The 22,689-nt window shown below is 36.9% G+C and overlaps 1 protein-coding gene across 10 annotated transcripts in view; it reads left to right on the forward strand.

Annotated features, from left to right (window-relative positions):
* PCNX1 (pecanex 1) overlaps nucleotides 1-22,319 on the forward strand; it is a 192,571-nt gene extending 170,252 nt beyond the window's left edge. For 8 of the 10 annotated variants that reach the window (XM_058567237.1, XM_058567239.1, XM_058567244.1 and 5 more), the window contains 6 exons: nucleotides 2,268-2,498; nucleotides 3,381-3,655; nucleotides 5,062-5,267; nucleotides 7,878-8,320; nucleotides 8,740-8,880; nucleotides 9,085-9,457. In XM_058567237.1, coding sequence (XP_058423220.1) covers nucleotides 2,268-2,498; nucleotides 3,381-3,655; nucleotides 5,062-5,267; nucleotides 7,878-8,320; nucleotides 8,740-8,880; nucleotides 9,085-9,225 — 1,437 coding nt within the window. In that variant the 3' untranslated portion in view covers nucleotides 9,226-9,457. Of the gene's footprint in view, nucleotides 1-2,267; nucleotides 2,499-3,380; nucleotides 3,656-5,061; nucleotides 5,268-7,877; nucleotides 8,321-8,739; nucleotides 8,881-9,084; nucleotides 9,458-21,873 lie in introns of those variants that run through there. The other 2 variants (XM_058567242.1, XM_058567240.1) reach the window with 2 other exon arrangements.
* Nucleotides 22,320-22,689: the final 370 nt, after the last annotated feature.

Here is a 22,689-nt window from a genome sequence, read left to right on the forward strand (position 1 = left end):
TTAGCAGTTAAGTGCGTGCGCTCCGATGCTGGCGGCCCGGGTTCGGATCCCAGGCTCGCACCGACGCACCGCTTCTCCAGCCATGCTGAGGCTGCATCCCACATACAGCAACTAGAAGGATGTGCACCTATGACATACAACTATCTACTGGGGCTTTTTTATCTACTGGGGCTTTGGGGGAAAAATAAATAAATAAATAAAAAATTTAAAAGAAACATTAGGAGGGTTGGTGTACAGACATCAAGCACCGCCTATCAGTATTTTAAGTTGTAAAGGCTCTCTTATCTTGGGCCACGTTCTCTAGAAGCCGAGTCACAGTCCAGGATTCTTGTGCGAGAGATTAATTGAGAGGGTGCCCTCAGGAAAATTTTTAAGGAAATGGTGGAAGCGGGAAAGAAGAAGGGAAGGAGCTAAGCGAAAATGTGTTTCAGCTGTATTCTAGCTTCCGCTGAAGTCTAGAGGGCATTCTGGAGTGTGAACATCACCAAGAGTTATGTTGTGTACCTCGCACCCCCACAACCATGGGGAGAACAAACCTCCCCTGGCATTTCCTACCCAAGCAGCTCCGTCAGCTGAAGGTGGTTTGTAGAAGAGAGAACAGCTGTGGGCCGTTAAGAGCCAACACTCAAAACCGTGGAGAGAGGAGTGCGCCAGCCTAGTAGAAGAAATCTGGACAAGGCACCAGTGACGTGCTTCACAATCTAGCTGAAACCTAGTTTTCTAATTTTCTCACTGTTTTCCAGCTAGACCCTAGGTTCCATGACAGCAGTGCTTGTATCTGTCTTGCTTACTACTATTTTCCCCAGTAGCTAGCACGGTTCTTGGCAGCACAATAGGTCCCCAGTTCCCACAGAGACTTTATGCTGTAATTAACTTGATCTCTTCACTGACCTCTGCGTTTCTCTGCAGGTTGTCTTGCCTGGAGCCCTTTCCCACAGTGCCCATCTCCATCCACTGAAATTGTATTCATTCTTTAAGATCCAGCTCAAAACTACCTGTGTTGTGTAGCTTTCCCTAATCACATCAACTAGACCTGACAGGTTTTTCAGTTAACTTTTATAATCATATAATTTTTTAAATCAGAAGGAAAAAATACTCCTAAACCTAGGAAGGAGCTAAGCCTCTTTGAGCTTCAGTTTTGATATTTCTAAAATGCTGGTATTATCTGCTCAAGCTACTTGAAGGCTGTCGTAAGAGTTAGATGAAATAGCGTGTTGGAGAACTTTTTACATTATGAAGCATTATGTACAGTGAATACTTTTATTATTCTCATGTAGGCCAACCCCCAGACTTGGAGTTGCTTTCCTGGGGATACTGCCTTCTTGCTCTGACTCGTCTCCCCTTCAGATAGCTCACACTGTGGTCAATTGGCTTGAGTACAAATGAGTTACTTTACCTGGATGTAAAAATTTATCAACCTCTATACCATAAATATGAAGGTAGCCAATACAATATTTGTGTTTCCTTAATAACATGCCATTTTAGAAATTCAGGTTTGTGTTATGGTTATTTGGGTATATATCCTGTATCCCCTGTTTATTTGTAGGTTTCTGAATGGGAGATACATTTCATACACTCTTCTGTTTCATTCGTGCTACCTGCCACAGAATCTTGCACATGGTAGATATTAGGTAACTGTTTATCAAATGAATAAGTAGTTATCAAGACCAAGATGTTTTTCAGGGAAGACTTCACTAGCTTCTCCAGGACTAGGACCCTTAATCTGTCCTCAGAGCTTGTAGCTTTGAGCCATATCTTAAGTAGATGAGAGGCAGGATAAATGTTATATTAGAATCATTCTAGAGATGTGGGTTTATGTGAGAAGTGCCTAGTTTAAAGGAAACACAATTTAGAGATATTTATGTAGTTTTTGCCTTCCTTAACTGATAACAGTGAGGTAATCTTTTAACAGAAAAAGATGTATAGGAATGAAGATGTGAAAAACCAACTTGAATGAGGAAAACAAAATATATAAAAATTGGAAATAATATTTGTTTAGCTAAAACTAAAAATATTTGTTTAGAGGATAGGGTTGGATCGAGGAATCTACAAAAGTAGTATAGCAGTAGTGAGCTAATTCCTAACCTAGATAAGTTTAAGAATCTATAATTTATCTCTAATAATGTTAACATGCTGGCACATGTATAAACTGGTTTTCAAGAATTTTCATTTAGTAACTGATTTAGTAATTATAGAAGTTTTTTGTCATCCTGGAAGTCATTCTCTTCTTTTCCTAAAAAAGGTGTATTTTTTGTTTCTGTGTCTAGGATCATTTCACTTCTCCAGATGAGTACGATGACCCTACCGTGCTCTACGAGGCCATTGTATCTCACGAAAAAAACCTTGTAATAGCCCATGAAGGGGACCCTGCGTGGCGGAGTGCTGTCCTCGCCAACTCTCCTTCCTTGCTTGCCTTGCGGCATGTCATGGATGATGGCACCAATGAATATAAAATCATCATGCTGAACAGACGCTACCTTAGCTTCAGGGTCATTAAAGTATGTTTTGGAGGCATTTTTTGTGTGTCTGAAAAAAATGGAACTTAAATAACTTATCCAAACTTTTAAAAAGTAATTAAAACTCTTTTATAGGAAAAAATAATGACCATACTACATTGGCATTTATTGTTTATGAGCACTTAATTTGATTTATTTTGTCAGTAATTTATTCTGTTCTCTGAAATTTTCTCATGTTACCATTAAGCCCTAAAATTTTTGCTTTATTTCTATTTTGGCACTCTTTTATCCATTATATGGTGGTCTTTTATCTATTACAATCTGGACAGCATCTCTTCAAAGGTCAGCACTATCATGCTAATATGCTGTGACTCCTAGGTTGCAAAATAACAACATAGCTTGTACTTCATAGTGATCAGTAGCTAACTGTAAATCGCTCACTCTAACTTTTCCTTGTTTTTCTAAACATCTCACGGCTTTAAGAGCCTTAATTTCTGAAATTTATTTTGATAGTTTGTAATGGTTTCTTTCTTTCTCTACTTCGTTAGGCAACCCCCAAAGTTACAAACATCATTTCAACTCTAAATATTTGTTACTTCTGATTTCTATCAAAAATATGTGTTATCTCAGTTTCAAAATTCAGTACTTCACTAATTTGGAGAACTAAATGGACTACATTTTCTTGATATTTTTATATGACAGAGCAGAGGGAAAAGCTCTGTAGGTACTTATTATTTAACAACCTGCTAATGACAATGGAAAACTCGTTAACTCGTGTTCACATGTGACCTACTTATATTTGTTTTCTGCTTTTCACAGTTGGTTGTCATAATGTCTTTTGTATCCCTCCCATTTCCGCTCTTCTGTTTATGTGAATTTCATTCTTGGCCCCTTCACCTAATTCCTGTGTGTTCTGGTTTTCAGGTGAATAAGGAATGTGTCCGAGGTCTTTGGGCAGGACAACAGCAGGAGCTAGTTTTTCTACGTAACCGTAACCCAGAGAGAGGTAGCATCCAAAATGCGAAGCAAGCTCTGAGAAACATGATAAACTCATCTTGTGATCAGCCTATTGGCTACCCGATCTTTGTCTCACCCCTGACAACTTCTTACTCTGACAGCCATGAACAGCTTAAAGAAATTCTTGGGGGACCTATCAGCTTGGGAAATATCAGAAGCTTTATAGTATCAACCTGGCACAGGTGAGCCATGGGGTTGCATTTTTCAGTGGTGGTGTATCCTGTCCTTCATTTAGGCAGAGTGCATTAGCACCACCGGGAAAGCCGGTAGAAAAAATACAGATGCCATGGCATGACATCAGCTTGTTATATCTGAACTTCAGGAGGTGGAGTCTGAGCATTTATATCTTCAAACTCTTATTAGATAAATCTAATGTACAACTCTGATTCAGAACCACTGCTCTAGCATTCAGTGAATAGTATCTTGGATAGTATCCTTTCTTTGTTTAATTTTTATGACTCTCTATTGCAGCATATTGCCACTATAAGAGTGTGTGAGTCAGTAAACAGGGCAAATTAGAGAAAAACTAAGAAACTTGTGCAAGTTGGTTACTTTCTTCTATTTTACTCCGTTCCAGCAGTAGGGGGAGCACTCGACCCATGTTGGAACTCCTGGTTGAAGGATACAGATACACTCTACTGCCCTTTTAACAGTCCAGTCATCACTCACGTGGCAAATCTGTAGTGTCTTCAAGAATGCACATGAATTTTTTCTCTGCCTTTTGTCTAGTAAATTATGATGTATTGTATAGGAACATCATAATTTGGTGAACGGTGAAGAAAAATCGCAGGATATTATTTTCCGTTTCTTAAGAGTTATTCAGAGCCTTAAATATCGGAGCTTAAGAAAAACGGGATCTGGGATTAGAGCAACAAACTCTCCAATGGGTGTTTTTAAATTCTTCTAAGAATAGCCAACGTTAAAGAGTAAAGTTGCACCATTTTAACATCGATGCCTGTTCAAGCAGAAGGAAGAACACAAACCAGGGTCGTGTTCAAAGCAAGTTTTTTTCAAAAAAGATGTGTTGTGCTAGAAGTGCCTTATTTGTCCGGGACTAAGGGGTTTCCTGGGATGCAGGATTCTCAGTGCCAAACAGAGACACTTGTGGGCAAACCAGGACAGTTGGTGACCCTACACTTTAAAAAAAAAAAAAAAGAAAAGAAAGAAAGAAATTACTCCAGCAGCTCATTTCAGGTGTGCTGCAGCATAAATTAGGTTTAATTTAAATAAATTAGATTTTCAGGGGTTGCATACTTCAGAGGCACTGAATAGACACTGGCAAGAATTCTGTTTCTAACTGTGATCTTAATGGTATGACTGTGTTATGTGCAGTTCTTTATTATGGTATAGGAAAGGTGATAGAGTGTATAAAAGTGAAATAGATGGGGAAGATTTGAGGCATTGAATATAAGAGGGAGATATGAAAACATAATAACAGATTTTTTTGTTACTAATATTCATTGCACCACAAAGACTTGCAAAGGTGAGCTTTAGTACATTAAATGTTCAGAATAGCTAGAAAAAGAGTAAAATACTTACCTTGAAGTGATCTTGGGATAATGCTTCCTACTCTGGTATTTGTTCCTAGGTTAAGGAAAGGTTGTGGAGCTGGATGTAACAGTGGTGGCAACATTGAAGATTCTGATACTGGAGGTGGAACTTCCTACTCTACTAACAATGCCACAACTGCCCATGATCCCCACAGCAGTGTGTCCCAAGGAAGCACTGGAAATCCAGGCCAGGGGTCGGGAGCAGGACTCCATCCGCCTGTCACCTCTTATCCTCCAACACTCGGTAATATGAAACAAAGTTATGTGTATGATGTTAGCCTCTTAGCTGTGGGGTTCAGTTAGTACGTGTGGATAAAGAGGATGACATATTACCTACTTGGAAATGTATAAATAGAATATTTTGTTTGATTCCCAGTTGGACATTATCCTACTTGTTTATATTAATCATTTTATATATATAAATATGTATATGTATAATTTAAAATATCATTTCTTTGAAAGTATCATTTTTAAAGGCTAATAATATTTAATTAATATAATTTATCTAATTTCTCTCTTGTTGGACAAGGATTGTAATAATCTTTGTGCACACTATTTTGTTAAGCTGGACACTTTAAAAATGGAATCACTAAGTCAAAGTTTATGAGAATATTTAAGACTCATGACACATAATGCCAGAAGTCTTTCTAGAAGGTTTTTGTACCAATTGATACTCTCAGCAGTCATGTATAGCAATGCCCATCCTGTAAACTTTCACTAGCTTTGCGTATTATCAGTTCCATCTCTGCTCCCTGCTTGCTCAGAGGGGCAGGAGAAGGGGGTGGTCTTTAATTTTATTATTTTAATTTGCATTGCTCTGATGCCTGAGATTGAAAGCTTTTAAATGAGTTTATCAGCTATTCTTTTTTCTGAACTACGTATTAAGTCTCTTGCCCATTTTTCTATTTGGTTATCTTTTTCTCATTTATATTTGTATATTCTGGATTTTGAGCTCTTTGTCAGTTTTCTGTACTACAAATATCTTTTCCCGTTCTGTCTCTTGGCTTTCCATTTTCCTGTGAAGAGTGACGTGCCTTCTTTTGATGAGAAGTTTTTAATTTTAGTGTGAAGCAATTTACTGATGTTTTGTGATTAGTACTTTTTGTATCCTATTTAAGAAAAATTTCCCTGTCCCAAAAGAAGGTAGTGGTTTACTGGGGTACTAGTTTACCTTTTACATGAGACCTACAGTCTGCCTGGTCTGCAGCAGGAACCAGATTTCCTGCGTCCACGTGGCTGGTCGGTTGATCCAGCACGGTCCTTTCCCCCGCTGCTTCGCATGGATCAGGTGAAGTCTTGAGACATTTATTTGAGTTAAAAAAAAAAAGAAATTTCAATGGCACTGGAATTGTTAAGACTCTAAATAGGTATATGATCAACAGTTTGCATGTCATTTTTTAACTTCTGAGTGAAAACCTATAATTTTCAATATGCTTCTTTAAATGTACCTTTTGCTCTTACATTGATGAGCTCTTTTTATTTTCAGATAAAAAGTGCGTGTAGCTATTTTTTCAATATATAGTAATCCCCTTTCAATATATAGTATTCCCCCCTTATCCTCGGTTTTGGTTACCCATGGTCAACCAAGGTCCAAAAATATTAAATGGAAAAATTCCAGAAATAATTCCTAAGTTTTAAATTGCATGCCACTCTGAGTAGTGTGGTGAAATTTCATGCCTTCCTGCTCTGTCCCGCCCGTGACGTGAATCATCCCTTTACACTACCTGCCCATTGGTCATTTAGTAGCCAACTTGGTTATCAGATCAACTATCACGATATCACGGTGCTTGTGTTCCAGTAACCCTTATTTTACCTAATAATGGCCCCAAAGTGCAAGAGAAGTGATGCTGGCAATTCACATATGCCAAGGAGAAGCCGTAAAGTGCTTTCTTTCAGTGAAAACGTGCAAGTTCTCGACTTAATAAGGAAAGAAAAAATATCGTATGCTAAGGTGGCTAAGATCTACGGTAACTGTTATTATAGTATCTTGTTATAATTGTTCTATTTTATTATTAGTTACTGTTATTTATCTCTTACTGTGCCTAATTTATAAATTAACCTTATCATAGGTATGTATGTATAGGAAAAAAAGGTAGAATAAATAGGGTTCGTCACTATCCATGGTTTCAGGCATCCGGGGATCTTGGAACGTATCCCTTGCAGATAAGGGGGGACAACTGTGGTTAATAATTATTTTCTAATAATCTTCACATCACTTATAAGTCAGGAAAAGGACAAATCTGAATAATCGTATCAAGCTGTTAGAAAAAGAATACAGAAGAACCTGCTATTCAGTATCGCTGATACGTTATTTAGCAGTAATCCCTTCAAGTATATGAAAATTATAATGTGGTGTCACTCTCTTTCTACAGGCAGTGTAGCTTGTCACTACACTAGATTGAAAGGGCATTAATACTGTACTTTGAGAAATAGTAGTTACATATAGTAAATCCTTAATAAATATTTCTCTCATTCCCATGAGATATTTCATTCCTGATGTATTAAAGAAGTATTCTTGGTATTCTGAAATATTTCTGTGAAAAATATTTTAGGATTTGTCCCAACCTTAAGTCCTGATATTTTCTGTAAATTTAGTTGTATCTTTCTTATGCCCCATAATTTGAATTTTAAAAAGCTTCAGCAAATAAAAATTATATTATAAAAACCACACAAGAAAACAGGTCTCAGATATTTATTTCTTTTTGACAACTTAAAAGTTTTAAGTTTAAATGTGAAATTCAATAAATTTCCCAAGTAATTGCTCAGGGAAGAAAGTCTTTGAAACTACAAAAAAATAGTTGTGTCTGAGTCATTCCTCTTGGAGTGAGTGCTGTTGTTGTTTCTCCATCCCTAGGCACCAGCCACAGCTCTCACTCTGTGCAGTCGAGCCTGGTCAGACAGTCCCCTGCTCGGGCCTCGGTGGCCAGCCAGTCTTCTTACTGCTATAGCAGCCGGCACTCTTCTCTTCGGATGTCCACCACGGGGCTTGTGCCTTGTCGGCGCTCTTCCACCAGTCAGATATCACTTCGAAACTTGCCATCATCCATCCAGTCCCGCCTCTCTATGGTGAACCAAATGGAACCCTCCGGTCAGGGCGGCCTGGCCTGTGTGCAGCATGGCCTCCCTTCTTCCAGCAGCTCCAGCCAAAGCATCCCAGCCTGCAAGCATCACACTCTCGTGGGCTTTCTTGGGACAGATGGAGGTCAGAGCAGTGCCACTGATGCACAGCCAGGCAACACCTTGAGTCCCGCCAATAATTCACACGCCAAAAAGGGGGAGGTGATTTACAGAGTCCAAGTGAGTAAACCCGGGGTTCTTCTTGCGCTGTTTCTCTTACTCATTTGTTTTTATTTCGCCTTGGTTGAGTAAAGGAGTTTTGTGAAAACACATCTGATACTATTTAGTCTGAAGACTTAGAATACTTTTGAATGTTTAAAAAAAATGTTTCTGTCAGTATAAAAACTGAAAGCAAGCAGTTTTCCAGTGGTGATGTTTGTTCCCTGTCTAGCTGTTGCCGTTTGGCCATTGCAGTAAGGTCTACCAGTAGGCTAAAAGGAAATGGGAGATGGCTCTTTAGATTGTTTTTTATTCCATTATAGGCAATGGAGAACTTGAGGCATAGAGTACTGTCAAAGAAATCTTGTTTGAGATTATATAATTTTTCATTATCAGGAAAAAAATGTTTTGGAAATGATCCATATTTATTTACAATATAGATTGTGGATCCCAGTCAAATTCTGGATGGGATCAACCTGTCAAAAAGGAAAGAGCTGCAGTGGCCTGATGAGGGTGTTCGGTTAAAAGCTGGAAGAAACAGCTGGAAAGACTGGAGTCCTCAGGAGGGCATGGAAGGCCATGTAAGTTCTCTGATGAAGCTAATGGTCTGGTGCTCTGACCTTTTTGTAGCCTGACTGACTTGTATGCATGTTTTTAGCTGATTTATATACTTACGTTTAATTATCAAGCAGAATTGCTACCTCTAATCCTAAGTGAAGGAATAGAGTTTGTGAGTCCATTCAGGGTCTCTGCCACTAACTTCTTGTTGTATTCTGAATCATTAGGTGATTCACCGATGGGTGCCTTGCAGCAGAGATCCAGGTACTAGATCCCACATCGACAAGACAGTGCTTCTGGTCCAGATTGATGATAAATATGTGACTGTAATTGAAACCGGTGTACTAGAACTTGGGGCTGAAGTGTGAGCCAGTGTTTTATAACTACGTTTCTTTTCCCTCTCAATTCCAAGACACTGGAAAAAGAGAGGAGAGAGCAGAAGATGCCTGCAGGTATCGCTTGGATCCTATGTAGGAGAGACTCGAACACAGAGTGGGCTTCGCTAAGCACCTCTCCTTTGCCCTTCACCCCAACTCCTGTCGCTGTCTCCATCCCCAAATAAAGCTGAAATATTTTTTTAAGTTAGCTGCCAAGAAAACATTTTGCATGAAGGATAAAGTTCTGTTAAAATACATCCTCATCCTTAAAAAAAGTTTTTACCTATGCATTGCCTATGCTTTAAATCAACAAACTCTTGATTTCTAAACTATGATCTCGTATTTTTCTAATTTCTTTGCCAAAAATAATTGCCATGTTTTATCATAGAACATGAAATCCATTTACCTTGATTTTTAAAAACAGACCAGTGTAGAAACCTTCAGTTTGACATATAGCAGTATAAAAGTTTAATGTACAGTGAAAGAGACTATGAACAGACATAGATTTATCTTATGCCTTGAGCGCTAAAAACTTTAATGGAAAAACTGCACTAATTTTTTACAACAATGCACTAAAGTCTGAGATTTCTCAGAACGTTTATTTATATATGAAAATAAAATACCATTATTTAAATTGCCTTTGGGATTAACCCCTTCCCTTTCCTTATAAACATACGTAGCAGGAGCTGTGCTGCTTATTTTTCTGTTAGTAGTCTGTACTTCATGCCAGTACATTGGATGTTTTCTTTAAAATGAATATCGAATCTCAAGCTATACATGGCTTCATCATTGGCGTTTCCCGGAGCCAATAGTCAGTGACTCGGTCCTGTGAACACTACTGCCAGCTCCCGTGTCCACATTTCAGACGCGCTCCCGCTGGGCGTGCCCCAGGCACTCTGCTTCTCTCCACCGGGGCGAGCGCTGCTGGGGTCAGTTCCGGGAAGAAAATACTTTTGCTTTTCAAAGAAGATGATGAATGTCCAGAAATTTAAAGAAAAGATTGATTGCCTTTTATTTTAAGAGTTCTTAGCTCTTGAAGTTATTCACATGCAGTTCAGTTTATCAAGTAAAATTTTTCAAACAAAATTATCCCAATGGTGCAGTTCTTATTGTTACATCCTCTTTGATAACTTTGCCTTTTATTTTCCTCCTCTCTTCTTTTTCTATTACTTGAATTTTATTTTCTGTAATTTATAGTGTGTAGCTGTAATTTGAAATATTTATAACTGTGAAATTGACTTAATTCATATGTTGTCTCATAACTTAAATTTTATTGGTTTTTTTTTTTTAAATGCGTGTATTCAGGGAATTATATAATTCAGATTTACAGTTGGGCTAGGTGGGAACTCCAATTTAGGTTTAATTTTAAATTTTTGGCATTTTTTAAATTCTTCAGAAAACTTTCCCTTTTTGTGTGAAACTCCAAAGAAGACTGTACGTCTCCTCTGAGCATTTAGGAGCAGCCATCTTTCCACCCCCTGTGAATGGGAAGTAGAAAGAAGCAGGTGAAAGTAATTTCAGTCGTACATTTTATTTAATCCAATATATCCAAAGTGTTACTAATTCAGCATGTGGCACTGGGCGTATGTCAAGTGCATATTAGCCACGTGTGCCTAGTGGCTACTATATTGGACAGCACGGGTGTAAAGTATCTTTTGACGAAGTGACGGGAGAAAGAAGCTGTTTTTCCTACTAATTCTGATGTAGATCTACAGATTAGCCTAACGCTTCAGTAGAAGGAATGAAAACTAAGGAAGTAAATGGCTAATATACAGCATATTATTGCATTTCCACTCCAAAACCTATTTATTTTTCCTTTTTCAAATTTTTGCGGTTATTCAGGACCCAGTGTGCCTCGTGTTGATGTTTCCAGACTTCACACTTTGCAAAATTTACGGTTTAAAAACCTTTGTGAAGTGGTTTTCTGAACCTTTACACCAAGATACCCTTTCGAAATCGACCAATTAAAATGTGTTTTCCTGATACTGGGGTTATATTTTGTATTTGCCTCCTTTTGGCAAATCTCTAGTATGCTGTGAAGGTTCAGGCTCCTTTTTTGTCCTTCTGAAACTGAATATATGATCTTTGTATCTCTATCTCTATATGTTTATTTAAAATCTTCTCAAAGGAATTATGCTCCGTGCTGCTTGTTCCCTTTCTGAAATGAGCGTGATCTTTTCATGTTCATTGCCTAGAGGAGAAGATAAGAGGAGCCTTTTCACTCAAATGGCACATAAATCTTCATTTTCCTACACAGAAAAAAAAAATCTGAACGTCAGATGATTTAATCATAAGGGCTAGAATTATTTTTATTCCTAGCTCCCCACCCCCCACCCCCAATTGTTAAACACATCACACACTCTAAAAAGTCAGATTTCAAATAAAAAAGTAGATTTTATACAGAACATATATATTGGGTCTTGATTTGGGATAGCAACTAATGGACATTTTTCTCAAAACAAGTTGAATTTTGTTATCAGATAGCCCTGTAACTAGTGAATATGTCAGTTAGGAACCCTAAGAGGAGCCATGTCCTTATTTTTTAAGTCTACAACTGATAGTCTTTTAAAAATCATGATACTTTTCCAATAATTGCATCAGGGGAAGTGGTTATAATTGAAGAAAGATTCATGTGTTAAGAATAAATTGACCTAAATTATTGTATAGAAATATGCACACTTTCACTAATTAAATCCATCATCCGTGTCTTATCCAGCACCTCCCTCACTCCCCCCCTGCCTTGGGGAAAAGTGAGCTCTTTGATTCTCTGCTGAGCTTTTTCATGAATGTACAAGACTCCAGCACACGCTCATTAGTGTCTTTAGTTCACAATTGCCAAAATCTGCAAAGTTCCATAATTTGAAAGTAAAAATATGTGATTAAAACGCTAGCTTTTTATTATTTCTTTTAAATAGAGTTTCATTGATAGCTTTCTGGTTTTTTTCTTGTTCGATTTTGTTTTTTCCCCCTTTTGAGAGAGAGTCCTGGAATGAGTTATAAATTGTTAGGTTTGTATCTTATTTCCTCATTCAGTGGTAAAAATCATTTTATAACTCAAAATTAAGCTTTTGGTTAATCTTCCAGCTTATAACTTGGTGTAAGCCCTCTTTTTACGCCATTTTCAATACTTGATAAAACTTTAAATGTTCACTTTTTCCTGAAGAACTCTTTTTTCCACAAGTCTAGATTAATATAAGGTGTTGATATTTAAGGCACTTGGGAGAGTAGGTGGTAAGGCTGTTATATATTTAAGGTAAGAGGAGATTAATTATCTTCCAGGAAATTAGTGAACAGACTTAATCAGTATTATGCCTTCCTTGAGTTTCCATTACTGGAAGATTAACTTCCATTAGATTTGAAGTATTTTTTAAAATATTTCAAGTACATCTGAGATACTTCTACTAATCCTTGAAACAGAAGCAGTCAGACAATATTTCTATCCTGACTGAGATATGGGAAATTACTCTGTGTACTAAATGTCAGGCAATGAAAATACAAGTTTTTATGTAGGAAATACAGCTCATTAAGAAGAGGTGTTTTTCTCTTCCTGGGTTGGTTTGTTTATCCATCTCATATCAAAATATAAAAAACAACTTCAAATCTAAGCAAGGGTAACTTAGCCTTAATAAATTCTACTTTGCTTCTGAGCAGCATCCTTGTGCCTTTGCTTAGAAATTCTTCATTTGGTGGATTGCTGCGTTGAGTCATTCTTGCAGACCTGGGTCTTTTAAACTTATGATTTGCCCGGAATCTAAAATTACCTTTTTCTTTAGTTAACTTTTAAAAACCTTTCCTCCTAAATATGTGACTTGAGAAAAAGATAACTTAGTAATTTTGCATGAGAATTCTTTGAATTTATGATTACTAACTACCAAACTATAAACTGCTGCCCAGATTAATTACTTTTTGTTTTTATTTTCATTACTTTTTCATAAATATGGACAAAGCTCTTTTTTTTTTTTTAAGTCCTCAGTATTCATTCTTGTTCTTTTTTGTCATATAATATAATCTTATAAAATTACTTTGCCTGGACAGACACAGTCAATTTTTTCCTTTGATATGATACGTTGTTCAGATGAGGTATAAAACATCCATTTTTATTCTAGAGACTTTTCCTTTAATTCCCAGATGAATGGAGAGAATAATGTCAGTCAAGTCTGAGATGATACATGGAACCTGTTAATGGACTTTGAACTTTCTGTTTCAGTCCTATGTGGAAATTGAGTTTTACTGATCTAGAGAAAGATGAAAATTAGATATTACCATGTATTTGTGCAGCATAAATTTTAATATTACGTTGGATATACATAGTTTCTTTTTTTTTTTAAGTATTAAAAAACCAACCTCTCTTTTCTTCATTTCTCTTTAAAAAAAAAAAATCTCATTGATATACACCTAGGCCTTCTCATTTTTAACTTGTTAAATATTTAGGTAAGAACTGTGATTGGAAAAGGAATTAATTATTATACAAATAGATCTGGTAGCTATGTGAGTGGAGTATTAATTTTGTTTGAAACAGAAGTATATTTTCTGCTTTGGAACCTCACCAGAGTTATCTGTCATGAATTATGTGTATAAGAATTTCTCTTTATTGCCTGTTAGCCATGTATTCTTTCTGAATTAGAGTAAATAAGTTCAATTTGTTAGCTGAACTTCATTATCTGCCATTTTATGGAAGCAGCATAACATTCTTCGTGGGAACCAGAGCTGATTGTCACCAAAAGGTTATATGACAACTCTGTCCTAAGACTTATACCTATTATATAGGCTTATATCTTTTTCCTTATGCCTCAGCTCTGTACCTGACAGTTTATGATTCAGAGGAGCCAAGCTAGAAGGAACAAAAGTCATCTAAGGTTGTGATAAAGATGAATTCCTGGGTGTTACTTGCACAGATGGGGTGATACCCTGGAATTTAAAACAGAATAGTAGTGGAGGAGGAGACGGCTGCTCCAGATGGCTCTTGGGTTTAGTACAGTTGTGGTTAAACAAGATTTTTTATATACGAAGCTTGATTCTACAACCAAAATAATAGAAATGGGGGGAAAATCATGTCTGCTTATGCTTTTTAAAAGCTTATAGTTTAAGTAAAATAAATTGTAAAAACTGATTACCTTAACCCTATACAAGTCTGGCAATGAGCTCTGCATGAGGAAATGGAAGGAAGAATACTAAAAATGATTCTAGGAAGGTGGGTGTGAGGAAGGAAAATGGGTTTCCCTTTTCTGATCATGGGCTCTGAAAGTATTCATTGCCTCTACCAGCATTCAGTATAAACCAGAGATAAGAATATATGTACTCGCGTGTGTCTGTGAGTGTGTGTGTGTCTGAGTGTTTGTTATTGGAAAGAGCTTGTAAATATTGTAGTTGTTTAAAATGGAAAATAAAAGCTGAGATTGTTTTTTTCTTTGCAAATATATTGCATCAAAAATACAGTATTGACAGTGGATAAAACACTGAGGAAATAAATTTTTTTTTCATTTTGCCTTCTGTCCATTTTTGTCAAATTAAGAAAAATTAGACCACACCGTATTAAGCTCTGCATTGCATATTTTTAAAACATCTGCTTGGTTCTGAAATAACTTAAACAGAAGCCTTGGCCTATACACATGTGATCCAGCTTATGATAGAAACGTACATATTTCATATTAAAAGGATATCTTTTCACACATGGTAGGAAAGTTGTAGTTTACATCTTCTGAATTTATCTAAATGTGTCATATTAATGATATAATATTAGATGGAACATGTAGAATGATAAAAATGCATCTGTGTTCACTATGTTACACTAAATTATAATACAGAAAAAGGAAAGAACATTTGGATTGTGATCATTAAAATCAGGCAAATGCTAACTTGGGGTGTGTACTAACCCACTGATTTCATGTATATTTCATGTATATTCATGTATATAAGTGCAAGCTGACTTACAATGAGAATAGATATGCTCTTGATTAAATCATTTATTAGGCCTTTAGTGAATCATTTTAACTGTTAGTAACAACCCGAACCAGCAGAACGCAGAACGTGTGCCGTCTGCCTGGAGTCCCGCACAACTTGCTGTCTTCCTGCCGGATCACAGTGGCACACCTGGGAGTGTAGTGGGATCCAGTCTCGAAGGACAGTGGTTTTTCTAGTGACAGGAAACATGTCAGTTAAATGAAACTCATCCTCAAAGAAAGGAATTCTCTGGGTATATGAGCTACATTAATCTGAGAGCCAGAGATCCAAAGGGCAATTGGCATGACATTTTTGTCCCATAAAACCTCTTCATTATTCTTAAAGTGCAGTTTACTTAGGATTTTTCCTCCTGAAGCATCCAGAGGTGTTTTGCTAATTTTCTAAGCTGGTCACTGACAAAAGAAACAGAATCACCGTGACTGGCTCAGACGAATCAGAGCCTAGCCCTGAACCTGGAGTCCATTCCCCAAACTGTACGGTTGCTGCACGATGTGTGCAGAGGAGTTGATCACAGTGTCCACAACACATCTGTACATAGTTTTCCAGAACTTGAGTATTGTTTTCAAGAAACAGAGACCACCTAAGAAATAAGGTGTTTCTTTTAGGATGCGTCTGTAGTAGACCTAGAACAGAGTGTCAGCAGAAGCTGAGGTGGACATAGGTCTGATACTTGCTCTCTTTTTCTCAGGGCTGCCTTACCTCTCATGACACTTCTGCTTTTCTCCATGTGAATTATGTCCTTCCTTAAATTATTGGGAAAAAACATTTACCAGTGAAACCCCCAGGACCTAGAATAATCTTTTGGAGAAGGCTTTTAATTATGGATTCAGTTTCGAAAGGACTATTCAGATTTTCTATTCTTTTTTTAGTTAGTTTTGGAAAGTTAGGTTTTTCTACGGCAGCAGTTTTCAACTTTTTGGTCTTGGAGTACTTTTACATTTTAAATAATTATTGAGCCCTCCTCCGCGCAACCCCCACCCCCCCAAGAGCTTTTGTTATGTGGTTTATCTTTATTGCATTAGAAATTAAAACAACACATTTTAAAGATATTGTTATTTCTAAATGAATTAATAATAAACTCATGTTAACAATATTTTTATTTAAAATAATGTTTTAAATTAAAAGGAAATTATATAAAACATCTGAACTCCTGTCTGCTGCTACATACAATGTGTTGCATTATATTGTTCTGGTTGAAGCCTATGAAGAAAATCTATCCTCATATATATATATATATATAGTTGGAAGAGAGAGGAGCGTTTTAGTAGCTTTTTCACTTAGTTGTTGATATTCTTATTTTGATACATCACTAAAATTTGACAAGTAGTAGTTTCGTAAAGTTTAGTTGCAATGTGGAATCCCATTTTTACTGGATTACATTAAAATCCATTGGTTTCTCTTACTTGGAATGGATCTTTTACCTGTGTGATTTTGTAACATCATTTATTGATTACTTAGAACATAATAGTTCCCTGAGTTACGCAGATCTTCCAGATATTGACACATTTCATTATACAATATTTAAAAATCACGTGTTCATATCAACATTGACTTTATCAGGGAGCTGTAAAGCTTATAGTGGCAGATACAAGTTTTCTAAAATTCTAATTTCTGATTCAAAGCTCAAATTTTATCATTGGTAACAAATATTGCCGGTGGTTTTCCTTGAAGCAACAGGCTCACTTCATTTTTGAGAAAATACCTATCAAGTACAGAAGTCTGAATAGCCGTAGTTTGTCTCTTAGTCATTTGTTCAAGTAAAAATGGCATTCCCTGAAGAAAAGTGACTAACTCAGCTCATAATCACAAAAGGGCTGTTCTTTGAGAAAACTGTAGTCTGGTATGCTGCAGAAGTGCTTTGTGCATACTTCCCATTTCACCGTAAAGAACATAAAAAAGATGTGCCTTGAAGGAACAGGATTTAATAAAATTAATTTTTACTGCTTCATCAAGGACATTCTGAAGTGAAGTTGATCTTTCCCCCTGCGAGTGCACGGTGGTAAAGAATACAGTGGCTACTAGTACAGTTGGGTGCCGTTGCCTTACTTCCTGCTAAGGCACCAGCAGTTTTACCACTTCTTTTGCACAATTATTACAAATGTCAATACAGTGAATAAGGCAGATGATGTTAGTATTATTGTGAAAATATTTTTTTTAATAAGCCAGGTAGAGAAAGATGTGCCATATGATTTCATTGATGTGGAAGATGAAAATAATTTTGATCTCATCGATTCCCCTGAGAGGGTCTTGGGCACTCCCCAGGGCCTGCAGACTATACTATGAGAGTCATTGTTGCAGAAATACATCCCCCCCATTTTCATTTTCAAATTTATTGGCATAAATTAACTCATAATATTCTTTCACCTGTATAGTGTCCGTAACATCTGTAGAGGTATCCCCTTTTTCATTCCTGATACTCATTACTTTTGCCGTCTCTTTCTTAATTAGCCTCAAGGAGAGATTATCTTTTCAAAGAACCAACTTTTGGCTTTGTTCATCCTTTGTATTTTTTGTTTGTTTACCTATTTATTTCCACATTTATATTTATTCTTTCTGGTTTAGTTTGCTATTTTTCTAACTTCTTGAGATGGACACTTAACTCTTTAGGTTTTACTATATGCATTTTAAGACTATACATTTCTCTTTAAGCATTGGCGCTAGCTGCATCAAACATGATTTGATATGTCATATTTCCATTACCAGTCATTACTATGAATTTCCATTATTATTTCTAATTATCTAATTTTCATTATGATTTCTTTGTTGACCAATGGGATAATTAGACCCAAATTTTCAAATATTTGGAGATTTTCTAGTTATTGCTTGATAACTGTGGTCAGAGAAACTCTGTATGATATTAATCCTTTGAACTTTGGTTAGCCTTGCTTTGTGTCTCAGTATATTGTCAATTTTAGTAAATGTTCCAATGGGCATTTGGGGAAAAAAATGTGCATTCTGCAGTTATGAAAGCCTCCTATACCGTATATATCAATTAAGTCAATGTTGCGTTATTCAGATCCCATATATTATTGATTTTTTTTTTTTTGGTGTATAGTTATAGATTTATTTCTCATTTTACGTCTATCCAGTTTTGATTTATATATTTTGAGGCTGCATGAAGTGCATATAAATTTAGAAGATTTCTTTTAATTGATTGACAACTTTAATCATTATGAAATGCCCTCTCATCTCTAGTAATACTTCTTGCCCTAAAGTGTACTTTATCTGATGTTAGTACAGCTTAACAGGTTTGTGTAGTATAACTTTACCTGTTCTTTTACTTTGAACTTTTCTATCTCTTATATTTAGGGTGTACTCTTATAAACTACCATATAATTAGGATTTTTTATTTAGTTTGACAGTCTTTCCCTTTTAAATGGAGTATTTAATCCATTTACACTTAAGAAAATTATTAGTATTTTTAGCTTAAATTTACCATCTCACTATTTGTTTCCTTTTTGTTCCATCTTTTCTGTGTATCTTTTCACTCCTTTCTTGCCACATTTTGGAATAAGTCATTTGCATTATTATACTTCTCTTTTTGCTTATTACCTATACATCTTTTTATTATTCTTTTAGTGGTTATTGAAATTGCACCTTGTCTACTGAGTACCTCACCATCTCCTGGACTGACTCCATTACTACCTTCCCATCTTTTGCACATGCATTTTTAACTATATATATATTTTTGTGTGTATGTGAGGAAGATCAGACCTGAGCTAACATCCATGCCAGTCCTCCTCTTTTTGCTAAGGAAGACTGGCCCTGGGCTAACATCCATGCCCATCTTCCTCCACTTTATATGGGACACCGCCACAGCAGGACTTGATAAGCGGTGCGTCGGTGCACGCCCGGGATCCGAACCTGGGCAGCCAGCAGTGGAGCGTGCTCAGGTAACCGCTACGCCATGGGGCTAGCCCCTAACTCTGTATATGTTTTAAACTAACTCTGTATATATTTTAAACTTCAAAGACATTGTTATCATTTAGTATAGTAAATATTAATTTAGATTTATCCACATATTTACTCTTTCTATTGTTCTTTGTTCCTTTCCATATTTTTGTGGTTTCATTTCAGATAATATTCCTTCTGTCCAAAGAACTCCCTTTACTGTTTCTTGGTCTGCTAATAACAAATTTCCTGAGTTTTAATTTTTCTTGATGTGACTATGTCTTTTTTTTAAGTTTTTTTGGATGAGATAGAGTACTGAATTGGCAGTTATTTTCTTTCTGCATTTCAAAAGTAGTATTCCATTATCTTCCAGCTTCCATACTTTGTTTTAGTCTACTGCTTTTTTAAAAGGCAATGCCTTTTTATTCCTCTGGTTATTTTTAAGATTTCATTTTTGCCTTTGATTTTTAGTAGTTTTCCATATTTAGATTATATGCAGTTTTCTCTGTATTTATCTTGCCAAAGTTTTTTATTATCTCTTGAATCTTGGCCATTTTCTCTTCAGATATGCCTTCTGCCACGTTGTCTTTCTCTCCTCTTCTCACATCGCTTATATTCTTATCTCTTATATTCTTTTCTGAATGTCCTATCTTAAGTCTCTCCATGTTTCAATCTGAGTATTTTCTTCTATGTGTCTTCCAGTTTATTTCTTCCTTCAGCTATATCTAATCTGTTAAACGGATCTGTTCTTAATTTTAGTTTTTGTATTTTTCAGTTCCATAATTTCCATTTGATTCTTTAGTGTAGTTTTCAGTTAACTGATGATATTCTCTCTATTATTTAATTTATTAAACATATTAACCACCATTATTTTAAAGTTCATGTCTAATAATTTCAGTATCTGGATCTCTTGAACATCTATTTCCTTTGTTTTTTCTCTTATTTCTCAGTCAGTTTTTGTCTTTGTTTGCATGCTTATTTCTGATATGAAATAAAGTAGTATATGAAAATGTGTAGATAATTGAGGCTCTGGATGTTATTATGTTCCTCAAGATAATACTTTTACTTTTGGTAGACAAGGTAGGAAATATAGAGAATGAGCTATTTGGAAGGTGAACTTCAGTCTCCTGAGGTCCAGTCTATTTCTAGTTCACCTTTACTTCTGCGGCATAGCCCTTCAGGTATCCATAGTTAAAGTCTGGGTTTCATCCTTGGCGGGCCCTGAATTGTAATTATTGACATCGCAGCCTGTGCGAGTTCAAAAGCTCTGCTCAGCTTCTCAGCCTCTCAGCCACTGCTTTCAGATTGGCAGATGTGGCATCGAATGCAAGTCTTATCTCTCTGGGCTTCCTTCGCTCTAGGTCTTGGCTCCTAAAGTTGTAGTTACTGTAGTAGTTCTTCGGTGCATTCAAATATATTTTTATATATATATGTATTTTCTGTGTGTGTGTGTGTGTGTGTGTGGAAGACCAGCCCTGAGCTAACATCCATGCCAGTCCTCCTCTTTTTGCTGAGGAAGACTGGCCCTGGGCTAACATTCGTGCCCATCTTCCTCCACTTTATATGGGACACCGTCACAGCATGGCCCGACAAGCGGTGCATTGGTGCGCGTCGGGATCTGAACCTGGGCCGCCAGCAGCGGAGCATGCGCACTTGACCACTACACCATGGGGCCAGCCCCTATTTTTATATTTTGTACAGCTTTTCTCATTGTTTTTGGTTGAAGGGTTGGTCTGCAACAAGCTAATTTGCCATTATTGGGGGGGGGGATATCTCCCATGTCAAATGTTAATCCTTTTCTTACTATCAACTGGCTTCCTCACCTCTCTGTCTATATCATAATATCATGTTACTTAAGCTTTGGCTTGCCTTCCCCTAGCTTAGCCTATGGTATTTCATTTCAAGTCCAGCCATGTCTTAAGTTGCTAGCTAACCGACACACTGTAGCCACCCATGATGGAGAGGGTTGGAGGTGGTGAGTGGAGGGCACAGGGTCTCATGGTATAAACCAAGTCCACTGAGATAGCAGGAGCTGAGAGAAAACAGGGTCACTGGCCTCAGAAGTAGGTGTGGATATGGCAGCTATTCTGAAGGTTTTGTCCTATCCACTCCAAAGTGTATCATTGAGGTGGGGCAGACACTTCAGATAAAACAAGTTGCCCACTGAAAGATACACAGGATCTCATTAACATTTTCATGCCTGCGGGGTCTGATTAGATTACAGAGTCACATTATTTGTGATTTAGAAATCACTCTTTCCTCTTTAGTCACAACACAGTGGGTTTTTGCATGTTCTCTTTTCTAGGCGGTTATTTTCCTGGGTCCTTCTTGACCCTCCTGTATCAGATGTGACACACTGGGGTGATATACCTGCAGTAATAGCAGACACAAGACACCCAATGCAAAGTCCTTTTCCAGCCTTAAGTTTAACCTTTCAATTCATTCTAAATGGAGCAAAATCTCCATTGATGGCCTAAGCACTGAAATGTGCTTCAGAGAAAAGCTAAGTGAACTTGATCTCTTTTTTCTGAGCTGAGTAGAATGTGTTTGGAGAAACAGAGTGGTTTAATTACTGAAAACCATCCAGTCCAGAGGCTTATGATTCATTTTATGTGACCTTAGACTTACTTTTTCTTTGAAAATATGGGGTAAGAGGACAGGAGGCAAAAAAAAAAAAATAGCTTCACTTAGATAATATCTTTTCCTTTCTGGAAGCCAGAAAACTATCCAATTCCACAAGTTTCAACGCGTCCCTAGTTAACATCTCTGTTTCTCAACCTGTATTAGGTCACTCTCTGGAAATGCAGGTCAGAAAAACCTACCTGTGATCTGGGCCATGGGCGAGAGGGACGAAGAAATGACAAACACGGAAACCAGGGAAAGCTTCCGTGTCTCCCGTTGTTAGATGGTACGGCACGACCACCAAGGCAAGCACTGGCTCATCTGCCATGGCCAGCACAGCAGCCTAATAGAAACTGGACATTGGACCTAAAAAAATGCAGGATCCTCAGCCCCCGCTTTTCTAGATAACATGGACAATAAAGACAAATTTAGGGTGCATTTTTTTATCATGAAATTTTCATTAACATCACTTTGTACTTAAAGTTGCACCAAGTGTGTTTTAGATAAAGGAGTGAGAAAGATGTTGTAAGAGCTAGAATTAATGTGGAGAGAGAGAGGAGAGGTTGCAGAAGGGCCGATTGGCTATCCAAATACGGTTGGCTTTAGGGTTTGTTAGGAGTTAGTACTTAAACTTGATTTTGTCAGAACCTAAGTTTTTTTAGAAACTTGATTTCTTTCAGAACCTGAATTAACTTCAGAACCAACTAATGATAAAGAAAGTAGTAGAAGATCAATATGTTGATCAAACTGCCAGTGTATTAATTTACAGTTCTAGAGATGAGGGCACTCCCTGCCTCATATCAGAAGATGAGTGAGAGGCCACGTTGGTCATCAGATGTCAGTTTATGGAGAGAATTAGAGCACGCGGACGTGTGTAATTCTGAATGTCAGTTTTTTGCCAGCCTTGGGAAAAGCATGTTTTGTAATTTTTCTAGCAATAGAATATTTATGTCTGTCTGTTTTCGTTTTTTTACTCTGTGG

This window comes from Diceros bicornis, chromosome 24, assembly GCF_020826845.1.
Source record: "Diceros bicornis minor isolate mBicDic1 chromosome 24, mDicBic1.mat.cur, whole genome shotgun sequence".
Lineage (NCBI taxonomy): Eukaryota > Metazoa > Chordata > Mammalia > Perissodactyla > Rhinocerotidae > Diceros > Diceros bicornis.